At 49.6% G+C, this 22,533-nt stretch overlaps 1 protein-coding gene across 1 annotated transcript in view; it reads left to right on the top strand.

Moving 5' to 3' along the window:
* The window catches only part of SLC2A1 (solute carrier family 2 member 1), a 28,346-nt gene extending 16,379 nt beyond the window's left edge, over positions 1–11,967 (top strand). The window contains exons 3-10 of the mRNA XM_060624690.3: positions 6,602–6,762; positions 6,911–7,151; positions 7,761–7,923; positions 8,018–8,205; positions 8,450–8,554; positions 9,012–9,113; positions 10,283–10,486; positions 10,878–11,967. Of these exons, the coding sequence (XP_060480673.1) occupies positions 6,602–6,762; positions 6,911–7,151; positions 7,761–7,923; positions 8,018–8,205; positions 8,450–8,554; positions 9,012–9,113; positions 10,283–10,486; positions 10,878–11,078 (1,365 nt within the window). The 3' untranslated portion in view covers positions 11,079–11,967. The remainder of the gene's footprint in view (positions 1–6,601; positions 6,763–6,910; positions 7,152–7,760; positions 7,924–8,017; positions 8,206–8,449; positions 8,555–9,011; positions 9,114–10,282; positions 10,487–10,877) is intronic.
* Positions 11,968–22,533: the final 10,566 nt, after the last annotated feature.

A 22,533-nucleotide genomic window follows, 5' to 3' on the forward strand; every position in this document is an offset into this window, starting at 1 on the left:
TGGGGAGGAAGGAGGAGGGAAGCCCAGCCACACAGAGAGCAAATAAATGAACAAGGCATCCTGACCACCATACTGGGTGGAGAGAACGGCCTCTCCCTTCCCCAAATGGCCGAGTTGCCAATAGAGATGACTAAAGGCCATTTAGAAACCATGTGTTCCTGGCCAAGGGACAGTGTCGGGCATGTCTCAGAATGAAGCATCCTCAGAAGCCAGAGTTAGGGCTGGAAGGGGCCTGATGGTCCACTGGTTTAGCATTCCTTATTTGACAAAGGAGGAACTTGGCCTGGAAAGCAGGCGAAGTCTGCCTGAGATGACCCGGCTTATGAGCGGAAGTACTAGAGGCCCACTTCTCAGCCCAGACTTCTGCCCACTGGGGCTGCACTGGGCTCCAGGCTCCAGGTAGCCTCCCCTTATCTCTGTCAAGATCCAGAGAGTTCTGTGTTCCCTCTGGCCTTCACCCATCTCCACTAATACAGACCCTTACAGCTTACTGTGTAAGTGCACAGAAATCAGAATTCGATTGTTTCTTATAATCACCTTGTTAGGTACGCACTATAATCCCTGTTTTATAAGAAACTGGGACACAAAGATGTTAAGCGACTAAACCAAGGACACACAGCCAGGACGTGGCAGAGCTGGGATTGGAATCCAGGGAGTCTGGCTCCAGTCTGCATCCTTGACCACCGTAGAAGGAATGGCAATTATACTACAGTCAGATGGGCACTGAAACACCCTTTCACACACCTATAACTGCTACCCAGCTGCCCCCTCTTACTCTGACTTCCAGGCCGAGTCAAGCTCAGTCACGTACAGACATCTCAACGGTTTCCCACACATGGTTGCATAATTTTCTTACACCATTATAGCCCTGTCATAGCTACGTCATCGCTTAAGCCCCTCGAATTCATGGCGTGTTTATCAATTAATGACAACTCTTTCTACCCCTAGCCCTGTGCTGGGACCTAGTGACACAGATGAATCGGACGTCTCCCGTGTTGAAATGTAGTCTAGAGGGAGCACATGTTTCCTTGTAGTTAGCTCTTGGGGCAACAACGGACAGAAGCGTGGATGGAAGCGTGGGCAGGCTCTGTGGGAGTGGAGAAGGGAGAGGGAGAAGGTACCTGGCCCACAGAGCAGGGTTTTTCTCAACATTCACCTTTGGGGCCAGATAGTTCTTTGGTGCTGTGGCAGGCTGTCCCATGCATTGTAGGATGTTTAGCAGCATCCTTGCCAGCGCGACAACCAAAAATGTCCCGACGTAGCCAGATGTCCTCTGCAAAGCCACACCGCCCATGTTTGAGAGCCACTGCAGTGAGGAGGAGGGGTACTTTCAGGAAGGCTCTCCAGAGGAGTGTTTGTGTATTCTCTGAAACTCGCCAGGGAGAAGGCAGAGGAGCAGCACAAGCGAAATTGCAGCAATGTGGGGTGCCTGGGTGGTATGGGGGAGTCACTGTGTGGGGGTGGGAGGGGGCAATGGGGAGCCAAGAAGGGCTGGGAGCAGGGCTCCTGCAGGGACATGAAGATCTCTCTGCTGGCAGGGGAGACTCTGGAGATCAGGGACCAGTGAGGAGGCCAGGGTGAAGGCCTGGCCTGGGTTTAGAGAGAAACCATGCCAGGGCTGTTCTGGAGAAGCAGCATGGGTGATGGGAACCTCTCCTGTGGGCTTGGGGCCCAGCTTCCAGTTCCATCTGGCTGCCTGGGCCTCTTCCCCAGGCTCCAAGGAGGGGCCCCAGGGGACCCAGCAGGTGGGGCTATCTGTCCAACACCACCTGTGGCATCTGCTCTGAACTCTCAGCTGACCCTGGGGTGTGGCTGAAAGTTGCTATGGAGACATAAACTCTGGGCTGAGGGAGGGTAGCTGTGGGGGAAGGGATAGCAGGGAATAGGAAATCGTGGTCAAGGCCGGGCTGAGGGACTGAACTGGACAAGCTGGCCCTTTCCTCTTTCTAACTGGAGCTCAGAGCTTAGGTGGCTCTTTAACCCTTTCGCCCCCCAGTAACATCTGGGAGAGAGAAGAGAAGCTGAGGTGGGAGCTCTAACTCTCCCTCACAGGATGATCTAGAAGACCCTGGGTTGGAGGAGTCTACACGGAAGGATGTTGAGACCGGCTGGGGGTTCTGAAGCATACCCCTTCTCTTGGCAGTAATCTAGAACTCTAGATCAAGGGTTGGCAGGGAGGCCAGGTCCAGCTAGCAGCTGATTTTGTATGGCTCATGTGCTAAGAATGGTTTTTACGTTTTTAAAGGGGGGAGAAAATTACGTTACATTGAGACGGGGGAAGAAAAATAAGCAACTGTGGCCATATGTGGTCAGCAGACCCTAATATTTTCTGTCAAGCCTTTTACATAAAATGTTTAGCAATCTTTGCCCTAAACTTTGACTTGTATGCTCCCTGCTGACAGGGAGCTCACTACCTGTAAGGTAGACAATCTCCTCCTCTGAAGCCTAGAAAGCTTTTCTTCCCCGAGGTGAAGCCTGTGCCCTGGGGCTCTGCAGACCTGCTGGGTTTCTCTATGAGTGGGGCAGCCAGGCAGGGTCTGAAGAAAGACTCCTTGAGGCAGGGCCCTAGTTCCTTCAGGTCTTTCTTGCACTATAAATTCCTTAGGATAATGCTATATCTTCAGGCACTTTAAAAATGGAAAACCCTGTCTGTCCTTAATGCTCCTCTGAAGATGGCAGCTTCTCTCCTTGAAAGAACAACAGTGACTTAAGTAACCGCTTATTCTGTATGCTGGGCAGCAGACTGTGCCTCATGCCCAGGCCCTCACTACAGACACTGCCCAGACACAGAGGAAGTCAGAACTTCCTCTGCAGACAGGCAGACGTGTGGTCCTTCTCCCACAGTTGCCCGGGTGGGGAGAGGGAGGAGGGGGGATTCCCAAGGAGTCAGATGTGATGCAAGCCTCCCGCCACTGCCACCCTCTTGAGAACTGCTGGGATGAGGAATAGGTTTTACTGGGAACCATCCAGTCTAAGGGATCTCAGCAGCCCAGAGGAGGTCTGCTTCACCACGCTGGCTCCTACAGTGTCACTAAGCAGGCATCTGCCCTCTAGGGTCAATGTGGGGTGATTGGACAGAGATCCTTCATAGCCCTCAACTCCTGAGAGTCTGATGCCATGGCGGTCCCCCCTCAAGCTGACTAGGAGCACCCCCCACTTCTGCCCAGCATGCATGCATTCACACAGACCCTCGGTGGGTAGAGAGGTTGGGAATAGGTTGGGAAGGGAGCAGAGATACAGACAGATCTGGCTAAACCTGATGCATTTGATGTGCAGGGCTCCATGGAGAGTAATTAATCACGGGAGGCAGAATCAGTTGGGTGGATGGGAGGAGTCAGGAGGAGAATCCGGGTGAGACCTAGGGCAGGTGCTGTACAGGCAGAGAATAGGATAGATGAAGAGGGCGAACTGACCGGGACCTAGTGACTGATTGGATGTGGGCGGTGGCAGGATCAAGGGTCTTCCAGCCTCGTGAAAAGCATGTGAGGTGGGAGGGAGCACGGGAGTGGGAGCTTTCAGAAGCACCAGCCAGGCCTCAAACATGAGCCAGGGTTGCAGAGGCTGCCAGTGACTGTGTAGTGGAGACTGGGTCTGTGGGATCCTTCTGAGGAAGAAGGCCCTTCTTTGCTTAGGGGCACTCAGCCAGTGCTAGGGTGGATGCTGAGGGCAGGGACTGGGTGGATGGTGACCCCAGAACTTGTCCCCACGTAGGGTTCTTCCCATTCTCCAGGGACTCCCTGCCTTTCCTGGGCCAAGGGCCAGTTCAGCCCCACGTGGGGCATAGACCCCCAGATCAGAAGGCAGGAACTCACTGCGCAGCCTCAGCTTGGCCAGGAAGTGCTGCTGGGGGTGGAAAGGATGAGCCTGAGGCCAAGGTGAAGGTGAAGGGGGCTGGGTATTCCCCGTTATGCATGCCCATAAAGAGGTCTGATCTGAGTAGCAGGGGAGCTCATGAGCCATTGAGGAGCTACCTCTCGACAAGGTTTGGTCCCTCTCACTTGTTACCACAAGGAGCACACTTCACTGGGGGAAGGGAGCCTCTGGGATTGTGGTCCTCTTACTGGCTGCCTCAACATCTCCAGCCAGCCCCAAGAAGAGGGTTAAAGACCCGAGCAGCCAGAACAGAAACCTCAGCCTCACATCTTTAAGCTCCTTTAGGTAGAAAGCCCTTACTCAGCCCTTGTTGACTCTGCACACAATTCAGGCAATTCCATTAGCTGACTTCTTGGCAAAATTTAAATTGGATGTGGAGAGTTCTCTTGAGACAGCATCTGAACCACGGGGGTGTGGAGGAAGACCCTGAGAACTACAGAATGCATCAATTAAAGGCCATCTGGGGCAAACATCTCTTCCTGCCCCCGTGGAGAGCCCCAAGGGCAGCAGAGTGAGAGTGACGAAGGGAGAAAGATTTCCACCCTGATGATGGGTCCTTAGTGGGGCAAGCGTCATTTATCTGGACAGTCCCCTTATCCAGGACAGCTTGTTCTCTGCAGGGCCTGATAAATGGACCATTACTGCTCCCAACCAGTCCTCCTCTGGGGTTGGTTTTATCCCTTGAAGAACACAGCACTTTGTTTTGTTTTGTTAAAATCTGCCTTCTTTCTGCCCCCAGCAGAAGCAGGGGCTCCCAGGAGGAGAGCCTAAGGCCTTCTCTTCATTCACTCACCAGGGATCCCTGGCACCAGCTCTGGGACAGGTCCCAGTGTGAATCCACTAGGGTCCCTGCGCTCAGGGAGGACACACTCCTGGGAGCCTTTGAGCTGGATCTCAAAAGGTTTCAGCATGGTAAGGCAGGATGGGCCTTCAAGGCAGAGTAACCATGAAGAGCATGAAAATGAGGCCGAGAGCAAAGGTAGAGATGGTGTTAGGTGGGGAGGTCAGACTGATACCTGACAGGAGCCTTGATTTTGAATGATGGGATGCAGGGTTGGTTGTACTTTGTCAGTGGTCTGACTGCCCTTGGGTCAGTACCAGAACATGGTGGGGTCCCTTGGCTCAGTGAACGTGCCAGGAACCATGTAAGCACTCTACGTTTCATTACTCCCCTGCAGCATGATGAAATAGATATTGCTGATGTCGCCATTTGAGATGAAATAATTTGCCCTCGGTCCCAGTTGAGATAAATGGTGGAGCTGGGATCTGAACTCAATTGTTGTCCAGGTTCCTAAGCCCTACACTCTGTCTGGCTTCCTTGGGACATAAGATCTTTAGGTCTGCCTTTCTCCTCTCCCCATTCCTGTGTCAATCTGTCCTCACCCCCTAGAGCCCGGCCTCTGTCAGGTGTCTCCAGACTTGGGACAGATCATGGCAGCAGGACAGGAAGAAGGTAGAGGTCAAGGACCCGTTGCAACTGTGCAGCCAGGCCCAGCATACTCGATGAGCATTCCTGGGACCAAGAGCCTCGTTCTCCCCTTGGCAATTATGGCTTACCCACCTCATCCTTTCTGCTAGACCCCTGGGGCTTGGGGGAGGATTAGAGAGGTTCAAGGGCAGTGGCATGCAGGTTGTGTTAAGAGGCTGCATACTGCTGCGTGCACATGAACTTGCAGCATGCATGTGCAGAGGGGTGCCAGGATGGGCTAGCTACGCAAGTTTTAGCTGCAGGTGGTTGAAGGGAAAGAGGGACATCCAGGTTTGTGACTGGCTGAAGCCGGGAATATTCAGATCGTGTGAGCACTAGTATGTGTGTGTGATGGTGCATGTACACAGGAAGCTGTTTCTGGGTATGTTGGGCCTGTGCCCAGCTACGCATGTGGCTGGGTGGGTCTGGCCAGTCCCGTGGCACTGGGTGTATATCTGTGTTGCCTTAGAGTAGGGTGAACGTGCTCAGGCAGAACCGGTGGATCAGGTAAGGCCCTCCATTGGGCGGGGGCGGGGGTAGTGGGCAGGCCTCTAGGACAGGTGTTTCCAGTTCCTGGAACTGCTTCCTTGTCCTTAGCTTTCCCCATGCCTCCCAGCTCGGCACCCTGGAGAGGGGAGGAGGCCATGGGTCCTTCAGGGTGTAACTCCCACAAATAGCTGGGCCTGGGGGTCAGAAAACAATTTGCACAAGTCTCTGGAGCATGTCTTATGTGCAGGTTGGTCACAACAGGCCCTGAGCGTGAAGTCCATGAGCCTTCCCTTCATCCCAGAGCGTCTGGAACGTGGAACCATCTGTCCAGCTGTATTTCCTTCCCAGCAGGGGTTTGGGGACAGGGCCCAGGTGGCCAGGGCCTAGCACCTTAGGCACTTTGAAGAGAAAAGGGGCAAGTGGGAAGAAGCACTTTCTCCCTGAACCTCTCTCTGCTCTGTGCCTGAAGTTCCACCATTGGTCATTTGCTGTCCACTCCAGCAAGTTCTGTGGAACAGATGAAACCATAGAGCACTGGAAATCACACCTGGGGGAAGCAGGAGAGCTGGTGCCACTCTGGAGATGGAGCCCATCCCCTTGTTTCTCACCTGGGGAAACTAAGGCCCACAAAAGGGAGGGACTTGGCTCAATGACATGCAGTGAGTTTGGGGTCTGGCCGGGTGCTGGGCCCTCTTTGAGGGGGCAGTGCAGTGCAAGGGGAAAAGGAGGCTGGGTCCCGGCCGACTCAACAGGCTGCTTCCCCCACTGCAGGTGATTGAAGAGTTCTACAACCAGACTTGGATCCACCGCTATGGGGAGAGCATCTTGCCTACCACGCTCACCACGCTGTGGTCCCTCTCCGTGGCCATCTTCTCTGTAGGAGGCATGATTGGCTCCTTCTCTGTGGGCCTTTTTGTTAACCGCTTTGGCCGGTGAGCAGAAGGGGTCCTGGCCCTGGCCAGGGCATCCCAGATGGGAGTGGGGGAGACTTCCCTGCCTGTTCAGGGTGTTGCCTATGACCTAGCCCCTGGGAATCTGGGGAGATCCAGGCACCCACCTGACCTGTGACCCCACCCCCAGACGGAACTCAATGCTGATAATAAACCTGCTGGCCGTCCTGTCCTCTATGCTCATGGGCTTCTCGAAACTGGCCAAGTCCTTTGAGATGCTGATCCTGGGCCGCTTCATCATCGGTGTGTACTGTGGCCTGACCACAGGCTTCGTCCCCATGTATGTGGGGGAGGTGTCCCCTACGGCCCTCCGTGGGGCCCTGGGCACCCTGCACCAGCTGGGCATCGTTGTTGGCATCCTCATCGCCCAGGTAAGCTGGGGCTGGGTCTCCTTGCCCAGCACTGCCCTCACCCCACAGCTTTGGTGGCTCTCCTGTGTCCAGATGACACCCTGATCAGAGTTGTCACCCAGCCTTCCACAGCCCTGCAGCAAGGGATAGCCTCGTGCACACACCCTAGTAGGCACAGGCCCCAGAGAGCACTCTGTCACTCATAGTTCCGCCAAGGCCTCCCTGGTGTGAGCGCAAGTCCCAGATGATTTGACCCTTCTGGTCCCAGCCTCGTGACCTGTCCTTCCCCTGGGGAGCCAGCCACAGGGAAGCCCCCTGGGACCTCCACATGCCAGGTTCTCTGCTGCCTGCAGGCCTTGAGGCCTTCCTTGTATACATTACCCTCTCTCTAGAAGGCTTTCCCTTTCCCCTCCCCAAAGTTGTCCCGCTGCAGAGTGACAGCCCCTATGCCGTGTGCCATTTGTCCTCCCACTTATGCTGTGAGGTCGGTCCTCCTTTCTTCATGTGACAAATGAGGACACTGGGGTAAAGTGGCCGCTGACACCACGGAGGCCACTGGGGGGGGCGGGGCCCGTGTGGGGGCGGGGCTAGGGCGCTCAGGGCGGCTTTCCCCACCCCTGCTGCCCGCAGGTGTTTGGCTTGGACTCCATCATGGGCAGCGAGGAGCTGTGGCCCCTGCTGTTGAGCGTCATCTTCGTCCCGGCGCTGCTGCAGTGCGTCCTGCTGCCCTTCTGCCCCGAGAGCCCCCGCTTCCTGCTCATCAACCGCAACGAGGAGAACCGGGCCAAGAGCGGTACGGGCGGGGCCCTGCCTTCCCCCCAGCCCCCCTCCCGCCCCGGCCTCCTTCCTGCTCTGAGCCACCCCCACCTTCCCTCCGGTTCCCCCAGTGCTGAAGAAGCTGCGCGGGACGGCTGACGTGACCCGCGACCTGCAGGAGATGAAGGAGGAGAGTCGGCAGATGATGCGGGAGAAGAAGGTCACCATCCTGGAGCTGTTCCGCTCGCCCGCCTACCGCCAGCCCATCCTCATCGCCGTGGTCCTGCAGCTGTCCCAGCAGCTGTCGGGCATCAACGCTGTGAGTGCCCCTCACCCACCCTTTCCTTTGGGCCCAGCCAAATCCCGTGGTCAAGTGTGTGCTGTGAACAGATCCCAAACTTAAAACGGACAAGCCCCTTCCAATGGAGCAGCTTTCCTTCAGAACCAAAACCCAGACATGTCCCCTTCATTCTACACTCACCCGTGTCCCACACCCACAGCGACGGAGGTGGGGAAAGAGCCACGGCACCTGGCCAAGTCCCAACAAACTCTCTGTCCCTTAGGTTTTCTATTACTCCACAAGTATCTTCGAGAAGGCGGGGGTGCAGCAGCCTGTGTATGCCACCATTGGCTCCGGCATCGTCAACACAGCCTTCACTGTCGTGTCGGTGAGTCTGCGTCATTGCCCACCACCGGTCAGCTGCCAGGGTCCAGCTCAGGGTGGCCTCAGGGCCTTGTGACCGAACGGCAGCATTTACTGCAAGCCAAGCAGTGTGTCAGGTTCTTCCCGAGTGCTGTGTCGTCTCGTCCTCACAAACCTGTCAAGTTCATTACTCATATCAAACAGCCCATGGCACTGATGCTCAGAGAAGGGCAGCGGCTTGCCCAAAGTCACAGCCAGGATGCTCCGCTGTCTGGCTCTCTGGGGCTGGCTCTCACCCCCTGTCCTGCTGCCTGGAGTCAGCTCTCTGCCCCTCAGATCCTATGTGGTCCTTAAGCTGAGCCCCACGGAGGAGGCAGTGCTGTTTGGCTTTCTCAACACTTGGGACGAGCCTCTAGATGGGGGGCGGGCGTGGTCAGAGAGGCACTAGGAGGGGGTGGCACTGACTCTGTCTCTGCCCACAGCTGTTTGTGGTGGAACGAGCTGGCCGGCGGACCCTGCACCTCATAGGCCTGGCTGGCATGGCAGGCTGTGCTGTGCTCATGACCATCGCGCTGGCACTGCTGGTGAGTTGCTCTGCTCTGGGAGACAGCAGGGGTTGGGGGGAAAGCTCACGACAGCTTCTGATCCGAGTGACTGTGTCAGCCCCAGTCTGGCCAGAAGCATCCAGAGACCAGGTAGGGGCTGCCTTCTCCCTAGTTCTGGCTCCCTAGATTGTCTCCTACCCACTCACATCCTGTCTTGAACTGGCTCCTCCCTGTTCCGTGCTTTCTCACCACAGCACCTCTGGCCCCAGGACCTAAGGCCCCTTTCCCCAGGAATTGCTCTGCCCAGTACTAAGTCTTCCAAAGTCTTCAACTGTGACCTTAGTTCATCTTCAGAACAGCCCTAGAAAGTACTCCCCTCCTTACCACCAAGACATGGAAACATGCCTTTTCTCAGTTCTCACCCCTGCCAGGTGTAGTTAGTATTCCCATTTCACAAGTGAGAAATTCTAGTCCTGCTGAGGTTCGTAACTCAGCAGATAAAGGACAAAGCCAGGAATCGACCCCAGGTCTACTGGCCCTGCGCCTGTGACTGTAACCACTGTGGTAACCCTGTGCCAGGCACTTCACATGCACGAACCCTCCTTTGTCTACCCTCTGGGCAAGGAAGCAACAGTATGCTCATTTTACAACTTAACCAGAGCATAGAAAGTCTGGTGATACCTGAGAGGTCCAGCACGCAGCAGGTGATGTGGGGCAGATCTGGGATCAGACCCAAAGCCTATACCTTTTCTACTGTGGCCTCCTCGAAGAGAATGAGGATATAGGACCACATGCTTTGGGCCTACTCTGCTGGCCCTGAGCTGGGCACCTTACAAACTGTTTAACACTTAGTCCTAGGAATGCTCTTCCACAGCATTCTGCTTCAGGCGGACTGCTCTGCATCTAGAGCCAGGGGACCACAGGGACCTCTTCTTAGCACCTTCCGTGTGCACACCGCATTACCATTCCCAGAGGGTAGGCTTGAGCTCACAGCCATCCTGCAGGACTTAGATCATTTTGTTCAGATGAGGAAGCGGAGACCCAGTGGAGGGAACCTAAGCTATGTGGCAAATCCAGGATCAGCCCCCAGGACTGCCTCCCAGCCTAGGACTCTTAGCCCTGCCCTGGGCTACCTCTGCAGTTTTGGTTTCCTCTGAGGATCCATAACAACCTAATCTAACTTTCCACCCTTCTGTTGTCCTCAACAGGAACAGCTGCCCTGGATGTCCTATCTCAGCATCGTGGCCATCTTTGGCTTCGTGGCCTTCTTTGAAGTGGGCCCTGGCCCTATCCCATGGTTCATTGTGGCTGAACTCTTCAGCCAGGGTCCTCGCCCAGCTGCGATTGCTGTTGCTGGCTTCTCCAACTGGACCTCCAATTTCATTGTGGGCATGTGCTTCCAGTATGTAGAGGTAAGAACCCTGCACTGTCCCTGCTCACCATTGCTCTCCTGCATGCAGGACCCTATGCTGCTCTGCAAAATGCTCTCCCAGCTGTTCTCATTGGAATCCTGCTGAGGAGGAAATTGAGGCTCAGAAGCCCAGGTCACACAGCTAAAAACACCTCAATTCCAGGGTTCTTTCCTTAGCTTTGAATTGTCTCTATTCTGCTCTGCGGTGGGACCCTGCTCCCTGGAGCCCATCATATGCGAGATGCAGGCAGTCTCATTTAATCATCCCAGCATGCCTGGGCCTTGAGTAGCTGTTCCCTTTTTCAGATCAAAGATCAAGTCCTATAAGCCAAGGTCCTACAGTCAGGATGTAGGATCAGTACTCCAACCAAGTGTGTGTGTGTGTCTTTCAGCAACTGTGTGGTCCATATGTCTTCATCATCTTCACCGTACTCCTGGTTCTGTTCTTCATCTTCACCTACTTCAAAGTTCCCGAGACGAAAGGCCGGACCTTCGATGAGATTGCTTCCGGCTTCCGGCAGGGAGGAGCCGGTCAAAGTGACAAGACACCCGAGGAGCTGTTTCACCCCCTGGGGGCCGATTCCCAAGTGTGAGGTGCCCCACACCACCAGCCCGGCCTGCTCCCAGCAGCCCCAAGGATCTCTCGGAGCACAGGCAGCTGGATGAGACTTTCAAACTGATGGATTTCAGCAGAGCCGGGCCTGGGGCTCCTTTCTTCAGCCAACAGTGATGTCCAGAAGAATATTAGGACTTTAATGGCTCCAGGATTTTAACAAAAACAAGACTGTTGCTCAGATCTATTCAGACAAGCAACAGGTTTTATAATTTTTTTTTATTACTGATTTTGTTATTATTTTTTTATCAGCCAGAGTCTCCTGTACCTACACCCAGACTTCACTCTGAATGGCTCAGTACCTGAAGGTGGGGACCAAGTCCTGCCTAGACACTTGCCTTCTTCGCCACGCTAATCTGTAGGGCTGGACCTATGACCAAGGACATACTAATCAAACAACGAACTATGAGGCTTCTACCCCAAGAGGTAGCTGTGGCCGCTCTCTTCTGAGGCCTGGATCTCCCTACCCTAATGGTTAGGCTCCACTAGGGTTCGCCCATACCCATCCCTTCCTGCCCAACCACTCAAAGTAATCTTGCCTTGCCTGAGACCAGTTGGGAGCACTGGAGTGCAGGGAGGAGAGGGGAAGGGCCAGACTGGGCTGCCAGCTTCTAGTCTCCTTTGCACTGAGGGCCAGACGATCACCATGAGAGGAGGGCCGTAGGAGACTGAGAACTCACTGCTCAAGAAGACATGGACACTCCTGCCCTGCTGTGTATAGATGGAAGATATTTATATATATTTTTTGGTTGTCAATATTAAATACAGACACTAAGTTATAGTCTATCTGGACAAACCAACTTGTAAATACACCACCTTACTTCCTCTGTAACTTACCTAAACAGATATAAATGGCTGGTTTTTAGAAACATGGTTTTGAAATGCTTGTGCGTTAAGGGTAGGGAGAATGAGATGGAATGGGAGCGAAATAATGGCTATAGTGACTTTGAACTTTGTGACTTGAAACCCAGTCCCTTCCAAGGACTGAACACCCACTATTGCTTAGTCTAGGGTCATACTACCTTGAAGGCATCTGAGCTCCTCTGATCTCCAGAAGCTAAGCAGGGTCGGACCTGGTTAGTACTTGGATGGGAGACCCTCCATTGCTTAAAAATCTGTCTAATCCCTATTCCCCAGAGAAAATCTAAATATCTTGGCATCCAAGACATTCCTATTTTCCTTCACATGATAGTTGGTATTCAAAAAATGACAGCTATGTGCTAACCTTGATGCTCAGGCCTTGATACACATTATCTTGAATGTGAGATAGGTACCATATCTGCCTTTGAAAGGCTCAGAGGTTATGTGCCTGAAACCTCCAAGTAAATCATGCTAGAACCCCTACTTTTAACAGTTACACTACACAACCCCTACCCCATAGCTGATTTCCTCCAACCTTTAAACTAGGAAATGACCCCTCTGATCCAGCTTACATGCTACTGGGGCCTCTCAAAAGACTTCTCACCCCCTTTCCCACCCAGGAATTTCAAGGGCCTCCTCTGTTCCTTTCCTATGGCACTGTACTCTTGCACCCTTTATCTACAACTCCTAATTTTCCCCTTGTATCAATGTCATAGAAAGTCAAATTTGGTTCATCTGTGTCTTAAGCACTAAAGGCAGGCTTGGCACACAGCAGGCGCTTGGAAAATAGTTGATGAAATAAAGCACTAAGGGTATTTGTCCCTAGAGACTCAGAGGAGAAAATCAGGGGAATCTGCCGGTAGAAGCCTTTATAACTGCAGTCAGGCAAAACTATAAAATTTCCTTGGCACCAAGAGGAGGGAGTGAGAAGGGAAATGGAACTTAGTAAATGGAAGTGTCTATGTATGTTATTAGTTACAAAGAATCTGAGGCGTTATCTATCCATCCCCATCTCACAAATGAGGGGTGCGATTCAGAGTAATGCCCTGCCTGAGCCTGAAGGCTTAAAGCGCGAAGGGTTGAGGCCACGTGAGAGGTTGCGTGGGATGGAGAAAGCCTTGTGTCTCTCCAAAAATCTAACGCTGAAAGCAAGATATCTTTGTAAACTTCGAGGAGGCACCCGAAGGGGCAGTGTAAAGAGAAGAGTTAGGGGCCCAGAATGCCAGGGTTTCATCCAGGCTCTTAAAAGCTCATGGCGGCACTCGGCGGCTGCTGCGCTGGATGCAAGTTAACAGACCAGGGCTGGGTTGGGGCGGAAGGGGCGTACCCAGGGCCGAAGCTCGAGGATGCAAAGACCATGGCGTGCAGAGACCGCGCCGCTCCTTGGCGCCCACGATCCCCGGGCTCCGAAGCGGGGCACAGCCCACAGCACCCCAGCCCCGCCCCGGCCCAGGGCTCCAGACCCGGGTGTGAAAAGGCCCGAGAACCCCCTCCCTGGTTCCCTGCCCGCACTAGGTTGCCCCTATGTGCCTGGTGCCGGCCATTTCCCAAAGTGCGCAGTGCGCGCAGGCGCCCGGAGCCCAGTCCCGCCCCAGCCGTGGCCCACAATGCTGTGGGAGGCACAGCTTCCGTTCCCTCGACGCCTTTTCTCCTGGCGTCCACCACGGCCGGGGCGACAGGCTGTCCTCCCCAGACCCCACCAGCGGTGCTCCAGGACCTGCTCTGGCGGTCGCTCCCTTGGTCGCCTCGCGGGAGGGGTGGGGCTACGCGGTACCTCCGCCAATCAGGCCGCACTGTTGGCTGGCGGGGAGGCGGGCCCCAGGCCACCACCAATCACAGCCTGGCTTCTCCGGCGGCGATCCTGTAGCGTCTTGTAAGTCTGCCTTCTGGGAGGTGCCTTTGCGCTGAACCTTAGCGCCGGCACCTGGAGAACCTAGGCCACCTGGGATTCCTATCGCCCATAAGGGGACGGCTACACATTCTGACGAAAAGGAGTAAATAGGTAACGAGAGTGCTCCCGGCCACCTTCTTTTCCAGGGCTTAGCTAAGTTCGCTGACAGTTTGTGAGCTCCTTCGTCGGATATCCTCTGCTCAAAAGCCTCCTCTCCCTGGACACCTGGATCAGGTTACCCGCTGGACCCCGCAGCATCGTGTATTTCCTCCATCAACTACATGGGAGTTGGCTGTCCCAACACCAGACTGGGGAGGCAACTGCTGAGCCATTCCTTTGGCCTCAGATCTCACCACACAATTTGGTCAGGCGACCAAATGAACTAGAATTTAGATTCAGTGATGTTCCACAATCTGATTTTTTTTCCAGGGCAGTTTTAGGCAGAAAATCCAACAATTCACCGTATGTATAAGGGGGAATGAATGTTCAGTATGTTTAGTGCCCCCTTTCTCATCCTATGATTTTGATTTCCTAAATCACCTACAGATCTGACCCATTCTGTTTATTGCAGGCTGCGGGCCACTCATCTCTCTCCAGGGATCACTGAAGCACTTCCTCACTGTTCTCTCTGCTTTCTGCCTTCCCTTATTCTCAAATCTATCTATCATCTATCTATCTATCTATCTATCTATCTATCTATCTATCTATATCTTTCTTTCTTTCTCTTTTCTGATTTTATTTTTAAGTAATCTCTACACCCAATGTGGGGCTTGAACTCACAACCCCAAGATCAAGAGTTTCACGCTCTACTGACTGAGCCAGCCAGGCACCCTTGCAAATCTTTATACAATGCACATCTGGTCATGTCTCTCTCCTACTTAAAACCTTCCCTGGGTCCTCAATTCCCTTTGGATAATGCCCAGCTTCCTTAGTCCAGAAATTCAAGACCATTCAGGATCAGTTTCTAGCACTCACACGCAGCCTCATCTTTCACCACTGCCCCCTCCCCACCACCTCACCTGAACCATCCTCTAGGCATTGATTACTCTGTCCTTTGACCTTTACATACTCCTTGCCTTAGGGGCTTTGGGTTCCCTCCACGCAGATGGCCTTCCCACCTACTCCTGTTGTCCACCAGGTGGTTTATCCCATCACAGCCCCGGGAGAAGCTGCTCCTTGGGACACTGCTGCCAACTAGTGGCTGTTGTGTGAACACTTGGGGCAGGTTTTAACCTCAACCTCTCAGGGGTTCAGAGAGAATAGATTGCTTTGGAGATAATCCTTCACTGGGACTATTACAACAAATCTGTTTGGTTACCCTGTCATTGGCATCCCAGAATGACCTTCCTAAAGCAGTGTCTGACTACATTATCCTAGGGTTTAATGCTCCCCACTATCTCATGATAAAGCCCAAATTCCTTAACTTAGTAGTGAAGATCTTTCACATTCTGGTCTTTGGAGCCCTTATCTCCCAACACACTCCTTCAGCACTCTAGGATCCAGCCACAATGATGTGCTCAGTGTTCCCTGGACAGCTCCTCACCTAACCCAAAACTTTTTGTTCATTCTCCTTCTTTCTCCTGGTCTGCCTTTGCTCTCTCTATAAGGCCGTTTAACTGTCACTTTCTCTACAAAGCATCCATTCATTCCTTCAACTGTTACTTAACTGAGCATACACTCTTTGCCAAGCTTTTTCTTAAGCTGTGTGGTGTCTTGGAAAGAACATGTTACTTGGTGGAATAACCCTGGAGAAATCAGTTCCCTTTTCTGATCTTCAGTTTCCTCGCCTGTAGTGATATTAACATGAAATAAGATATGTATAAAGCTGGCATCAGTTAGAATTAGTCCATATTCTCCCTTCCACTCTATTCAGAAAGTCTGGTACTTACCCCTGAGATTTCTGTGATTTCCCAGGGGTCTCTTCCATTCTCAAGGTCATCTCTGGCTCTGACGGTCAGCATCTCGTAAACCACGTGGTGATGGATTCCCAGTGCAAGCTGTTTCCTGTCTTGGGACTCAGATTTTTTCTTTCATTTTGCTTCATTCATTTACTGGCCAACTACTGGGTGTCCGGCATTATTCCAGTGCTGGGGATAAGAAAGATAGTCTTTCAAGGAGCTTACATTCTGGGGCTGGAATGGGGGGCGGGGGGCAGGAGTGTGAGCAATCAATAAAAATGTATCAGATGGTGATTTGTGTTGTGGGGTAAAAGGCAATCTAGGAGAGAGGCTGATGGATTGTGAGGACATGTGCAGATAGGTCAGTTTTAGACGAGATAACCTGAAGTCTTCCCTGAGGGAGCAATATTTCAGTACAGGCTGGAGTGAAGCGAGGAAGCAAATCATACACATGTCTGAGAGGAAAAAACCTTGTCAGTCAAGGGTACAGTAAGCTCTAAGGTGCAAAGGTGAGACCATGCTCATGTGTTGGAGGACTAGCAAGGAGGCTGGGGCAACTGGGACCAGGGTAACAAGGAGAAGAGGTCAGAAATGTGAAAGGGTGTTTATATCACACAGGGCCTTTAGACCATATGAAAACTTTTTTGTTTTGTTTTTAAATGTAAGAAGAGACTTCACAATTTTTATATTTTCTGTTATTTATGATCAGTGGTTATGGTCAGCATGTTAGTTATCACAGGGTTGGTGAGCAAATCCAAACTCCTGTGGCATATTTTACAACTCTGAGGGGACCAATACAATTAATTCTCCACATTTCTACATATGTAGTTTTCTATAATAAAAATAGAGTTGTAGGGTTACAACAACCCATGAAAGATAATTATGAAAACAAACCTCTGACCGTTACAAGAATTTCATTGCCTTTCCTAGTAAGGAGGCTTCAGAATTCAATTGCTGTCTCTGGTAGAAATAAGTATAAAGAATAAGGATAGATTTAATTAAACTTTATAAAAACTTATAGGTAAATATTCTCTTACCTCTCCTCTTCCTTCCTTCCTTCCTCCCTCCTCCCTCCCTCCCTTCCTCTTTCTTCCTTCCTTCCTTTCTTTCTTAAGCTTTATTTATTTATTTTGAGAGACAGAGCGTGCGCATGTGCACAAGTTGGGGAGGAGAAGAGAAAGGATCCCAAGCAGACTTATAGAGCCTGACATGGGGCTAGAACTCACAAATCACAAGATCATGATCTAAGCCAAAATCAAGAGTCAGATGCTTAACCAACTGAGCCACCCAGGCGCCGCCCCCCCCCCCCCCCTTCTTTCTAAGCAGAGGATAGAAGGTCTTTTAGTGTTTTGTATTTCAAAAGTGCTTGTGTCAATAGGCTGCCCTCAAAGTTTCTCAGGAAGTATCATTGATACTTGTAGCCTAGGGTTTAAACTCTAATTTTAAACAAGGCATATCAAAGTATTTGGAGCTTATCATTTATTTCCACATGCTTTAGTGCAGATTGTGATGTAATCTACAGTGTGTCCCAGTCCCCCCACACCATAGCTTTGTTGACACCTGGCCTTGACATCTGGTTCTTAGTGGCAGATCCTCAAGAAATATGAAGATAGGGGCCAGGAGTACAGGCTCATGGGGCATATTGCCCAGACACAACTCCTCATCACTTTTTATTGTCTTTTTACAGAGGTGGGAGTTGGAAGCTAAGACAAAGGACACAGGTAAGAATACTGACTTTGGAGATCTGTGAGGATTAGACAAGACCCAGTGGTATGTTCCTCATGTAGTGCTTGACCAGAGAAATGATAAAAAATAGGAACTAGGTTTTCAACACTTTCTGTCTCCATCCATGTCATGTCTTTGTGTTCCTCTTTCTATTAGCCAAGATTATAGCTAGCTAATCCTCCAAGCTAAATGCCAACTGAGAGGCAGCCAAAGTGAGTGCGGGCTTCTCTGTCTGCTTGGAGGTTACATATATTTACAGCCACAAGGATCCCTGGTGGCCTAGTTTCTATCTTTAATACCAATAGCAGCTGGCGTCTAGATAATGAGTACTATTTCTCAAGCACTGTTCTAAATCTATGACCTCTATTAATACATTGGATCTTTATAACCCCCTAGGGGGTAGATATTACTATTATTATGCCCATTGTCTAGATGAGGTGACTGCAGTTGGGTGCCAGTGTAACTACACCCTCTTAACTGGCCTCCTATTTCCATCTGCTTCCTCTAAAATCCAATCAAGAGGAAAAACTGGTCTTATCTTCCATCACCCTGCTCAATAAAGAAGCATTTTTTATTTCCATTTATTGCTGAACAAATTGAGGCCTAAAGAAGTCAAGCAGTTCTTGGGTCTCTTGGGTGGCTCAGTCAGTTGAGCATCCAACTTTGGCTCAGGTCATGATCTCTCCGTTCATGAGTTCAAGCCCCACATGGGCTCACCGTTTCAGATCTTTTGTCCCCTTCTCTCTCTACCCCTCCCCCCCCTCAAAAATAAATAAAACATTAAAAAAGAAAAGTCAAGCAGTTCTTTTGTGAGCCCATAATCCCGGGGGCAGTGCCATATGCTGTTCGCCAAGTGCAACTGCTTATGTATGTGAAGTGTGGTGGCTGAGAACATGATTTTGAAATAGGAAGCACAGAACTTTAAGTAATGCTGCATATTGATTCTGTGGCTGCTCTTAGACTCAGTTTTTTCAAGTATGAAAAGAGAATAACTGAACGTATATCATCACAGGGTCATTGTGAGTATTGGATGAGAAGAGACTTACAGTACCTTGTCACAGCAAGTGTTCATTAAATGGTTACTATAATAACTATTATTATATAGCCAACTTATGCTGGATTTGTTAAAAACCACATAGATCCAAAGCAACTGGGCCAAAAATCTATAAAATTGTTCTTTTATTCTTTGGGTGAAGGTGCTGGAGCTCAGGCAGGCTTTAGTCTTTCATTTTATACTTTCAAAAATCACATCTGACTCTTTAGGATGTATCTTCAGAGGCTAGCTCAATAAGGGATATTTCAAGCCAAGTCATTTATGGGAAAACATTTATTGTTCTCTGAGTAAACTGAAATACCTCCTCAACCAAGTTCACTTCCTCCATACTCTTCACTGTTTCAGTTCTTCTCACTCAGATCTGGGATTATCAGTCCTTACTCCTGGATAGCCTTGTTGACTGCACATTGCAGAAAGAATACCCAACCTGTCATTTAAGGCTCTGTACTCTATGGCCTGCTTTTTCTAACATGCTTACCTCCTGCTCATGCCCCTAGTAATCTGTAAACTTTTTTGTTTTAAAGTCTATTTTGCTGATATTAGGAGAGCTATCTTTACTCCCCTTTGGTTACTATTTGTATGGACTACATACTTGTATCTTTTCACTTTCAATCTATCTGTCTTTGGATCTAAAGTGAGTCTTTGGGGGCACCTGGGTGGCTCAGTCAGCTAAGCATCCAGCTCTTGATTTCGGATCAGGTCATGATCTCATATGTTGTGAGATTGAGCCCTGCACCGGACTCTGTGCTGACAGTGTAGAGCCTGCTTAGGATTTTCTCTCACTCTTTCTCTATCTCTCTCTGTCCCTTCCCCTACTCATGCATGTATGTGCATGCTCTCTGTCTCTCTCTCAAAATAAATAAACTTAATAAAATGTTTATTTATTTATTTTGAGAGAGAGACAGAGAGAAAGAGCTCCTGGAAGTGAGTGGGGGTGGGGCAGAGAGAGAGAGAGAGAGAGAGAGAGAGAGAGGGAGAAAGGGAGAATCCCAAACAGGCTTTGTGCTGTCAGCACAGACCCTGCCCCGGGGCTCAATCTCACAAACTGTGAGATCATGACCTGAACCGAAATCAAGACCCCGTTGCTTAACCAACTGAGCCACCCAGGTGCCCCAATAAATAACCCCCCCCAAAAAAATAAATAAATAAAGTGAGTCTTTGGTAGACAGCATCTAGTTGGATCCATCCTGCCAGTCTGTCTTTTGATTGGAGAATTTAACCCATTTACATGTAATTACTAATAAAGACGGATTTACTTGTGTCATTTTGCTATTTATTTTCTATATACCCCATAGCTTTTTTTGTCTCATGTTTTCTGCATTACTATCTTCTTTTGTGTTTAGTTTTTTGTTTTGTTTTTGTTTTTGTTTTGTAGTAAAATGTTTAAATTCCTTTCTCTTTTCCTTTTGTTTGTGATTTTTCTGTGGCTGTTTTCTTTGTGATTACATGGGGATTGCACTTAACATCCTAAAGTTATACCACTCTAATTTGAATTTATAAGAGTTTAACTTCAATAAGATACAAAAAATCTGTTCCTTGGGGAGCCGGGGTGGCTCAGTTGGGTAAGTGTCCAACTCTTGATTTTGGCTCAGGTCATGACCTCATGCTTTGTGAGTTTGAGCCCTGTATCAGGCTCTGTGCTGACAGTGCAGAGCCTGCTTGGGATTCTCTCTCTCCCTCCCTCTCTGCCCCTCCCCTGCTCAAGCTCTCTGTCTCTCAAAGTAAATAAATACACATTCTTAAAAAACAAAACAAAACAAAACCTATTCCTTTTCAGTTCTGTCCCCACCCTTTTGGTTGTTGATGCTGCAAAACTACATCTTTATACATCGTGTGCCTCAAAACATAAACTAATAATTCTTTTAAATTCATTAGTTTCCTGGGGCACCTGGGTAGCTCAGTTGGTTAAGCGTCTGACTTCAGCTCAGGTCATGATCTCGCAGTTGGTGAGTTCAAGCCCCGCATCAGGCTCTGTGCTGACAGCTCAGAGCCTGGAGCCTCTTCACATTCTGTGTCTCCCTCTCCCTCTCTCTGCCCCTCCCCCACTCACACTCTGTCTCTCTCTCTCTCTCTCAGAAACAAACATTAAAAAAAATTAAATTAATTAGTCTCTTAAATTATGTCAAAAACCAAATTTGGAGTTATAAACCAAAGTTATGATAACACATAACACGTTTTAAACCAATAATGAGGGGTTTTTTTTCCTTTAAAATATTATTCCCTTTACTCAAGTAGAAAACACCAAGTGCAGAAAAGTTACAAACCACTGTTACAATAATACTAGCTTTTGTAGTTACCATGTATTTACTTCTATTGAGATTTCTATTTCTGTATATAGCTTCAAGTCACTGTCTAGTGTCCTTTAATTTCACCTCTCCAGACTCCCTTGAGCATTTCTTGCAGATCAGATCGAGTGGCCACAAATTCCTTCAGCTTTTGTTTATCAGAAAATGCCTTAATTTCTCCTTCCCTTTTGAAGACATTTTTGTCACATATAGATTCTAGCTGGCAGTTTTTGTTCTTTGAACACTGAATATGTTGGTTCGCTGCCTTCCGGCCTCCAAAGTTTCTGATGAGAAATTTGCTTATGATCTTATTGAGGATCCCTTGTGTTTGATGATTTCTCTCTTGCTGCTTTTATGATTCTCTCTTTGTCTTTCTTTTCCAAGTTTGATCATAATGTGTCTCAATGTGAGTCTCTTTGAGTTCATCTTACTTGGAGTTCATGGAGCTTCTTAGGTGTTTATATTCATATCTTTCATCAGATTTGGGAAGTTTTCAGCATTGTTTCTTCAGATATTCTCTCTGTCCCTTTCTTTTTCTCTCCTCCTTCTGGGATGTCCACAATGCATATGTTGGTCCATCTGATACTGTCCCACACACACTGCACAATCCCTACTTCAAACCTGTCGTGTTTGTGATGGAGTTGACTCTACCTCAAATTCTGGGGTCAATCACAGGCATGGCCAATTAAAGCATCACATTTCCCAGACACAGTGATTGGTTCGTGAACAGACCCATAAGCTACCCAGAGTTAATGAGATGCAATGACTCCTTGAGGGGGACATTTGGGAGAGGCAGTCACATGTTTTTTAGCTGTACTTGAGCCCAGAGGAAAGGTCCAGCCATCTGGCACCAAAAGGGGAAAGAAAGCCTGTCTCTAAATGGAGCTAATATAGATAGATGGGCAGAAAGAAGCAGGATTGGAGTCTCTAGCAACCCTGTCAGAAGCTGGACTTTTCAGTTATATAAGCCAATAAATTCTCTTTCCTTGAGCTAAAATTGCCTGCTTTGCTGTAAAGTCAATCTATAATGCATGTAAGCAAACATTAAGTCACTTCAAAAGATTTTATTTAATTGATCCAAAGTCACCTGACTTTTTAGGGGGTTGGTCAGTCATGGAAGCCACATGTAAACTGGTTAAGAAGCACAGGCTTTAGGGGTGCCTGGGGGGCTCACTCGGTTAAGCGTCCAACTTAGGCTCAGGTAATGATCTCATGGTCTGTGAGTTCAAGCCCTGCATCGGGCTCTGTGCTGACAGCTCGGAGCCTGGAGCCTGCTTTGGATTCTGTGTCTCTCTCTCTCTCCACCCCTCTCCCACTTGCTCTCTCTCTCTCTCTCTCTCTCTCTCAAAAATAGACATTTAAAAAATTAAAAAAAAAAAAAAAAAGCCCAGGCTTTAGAGCCAGACATGCATAGAGTTGATTGCTGTCTTAACCTTTCTGAGCTTCAGCTTCTTCACTGGTTAAATCCAGATAATAATAGCATCAGTGTGGTTTTTTTTTCATGTCTGAGGACAGATTTTTGTGAACAGAAAAAACTGTTTATAGCATCTTTGGTTTTATGTTAATATTAACTTTATTCATTTACAAATTCAAAACTTCGGTCTTATTTAAGCTTTAAATGTTTAATTTACAGCTATACTATTCTATTTGTAAGTTTTGTATACTTATATACAAATATTAATTAGGTTTAAGGGGATCTTTTAATATTGTTCAAGTAACAG

The sequence above is a fragment of the Panthera onca genome, chromosome C1 (assembly GCF_046562875.1).
Source record: "Panthera onca isolate mPanOnc1 chromosome C1, mPanOnc1 haplotype 2, whole genome shotgun sequence".
NCBI lineage: Eukaryota > Metazoa > Chordata > Mammalia > Carnivora > Felidae > Panthera > Panthera onca.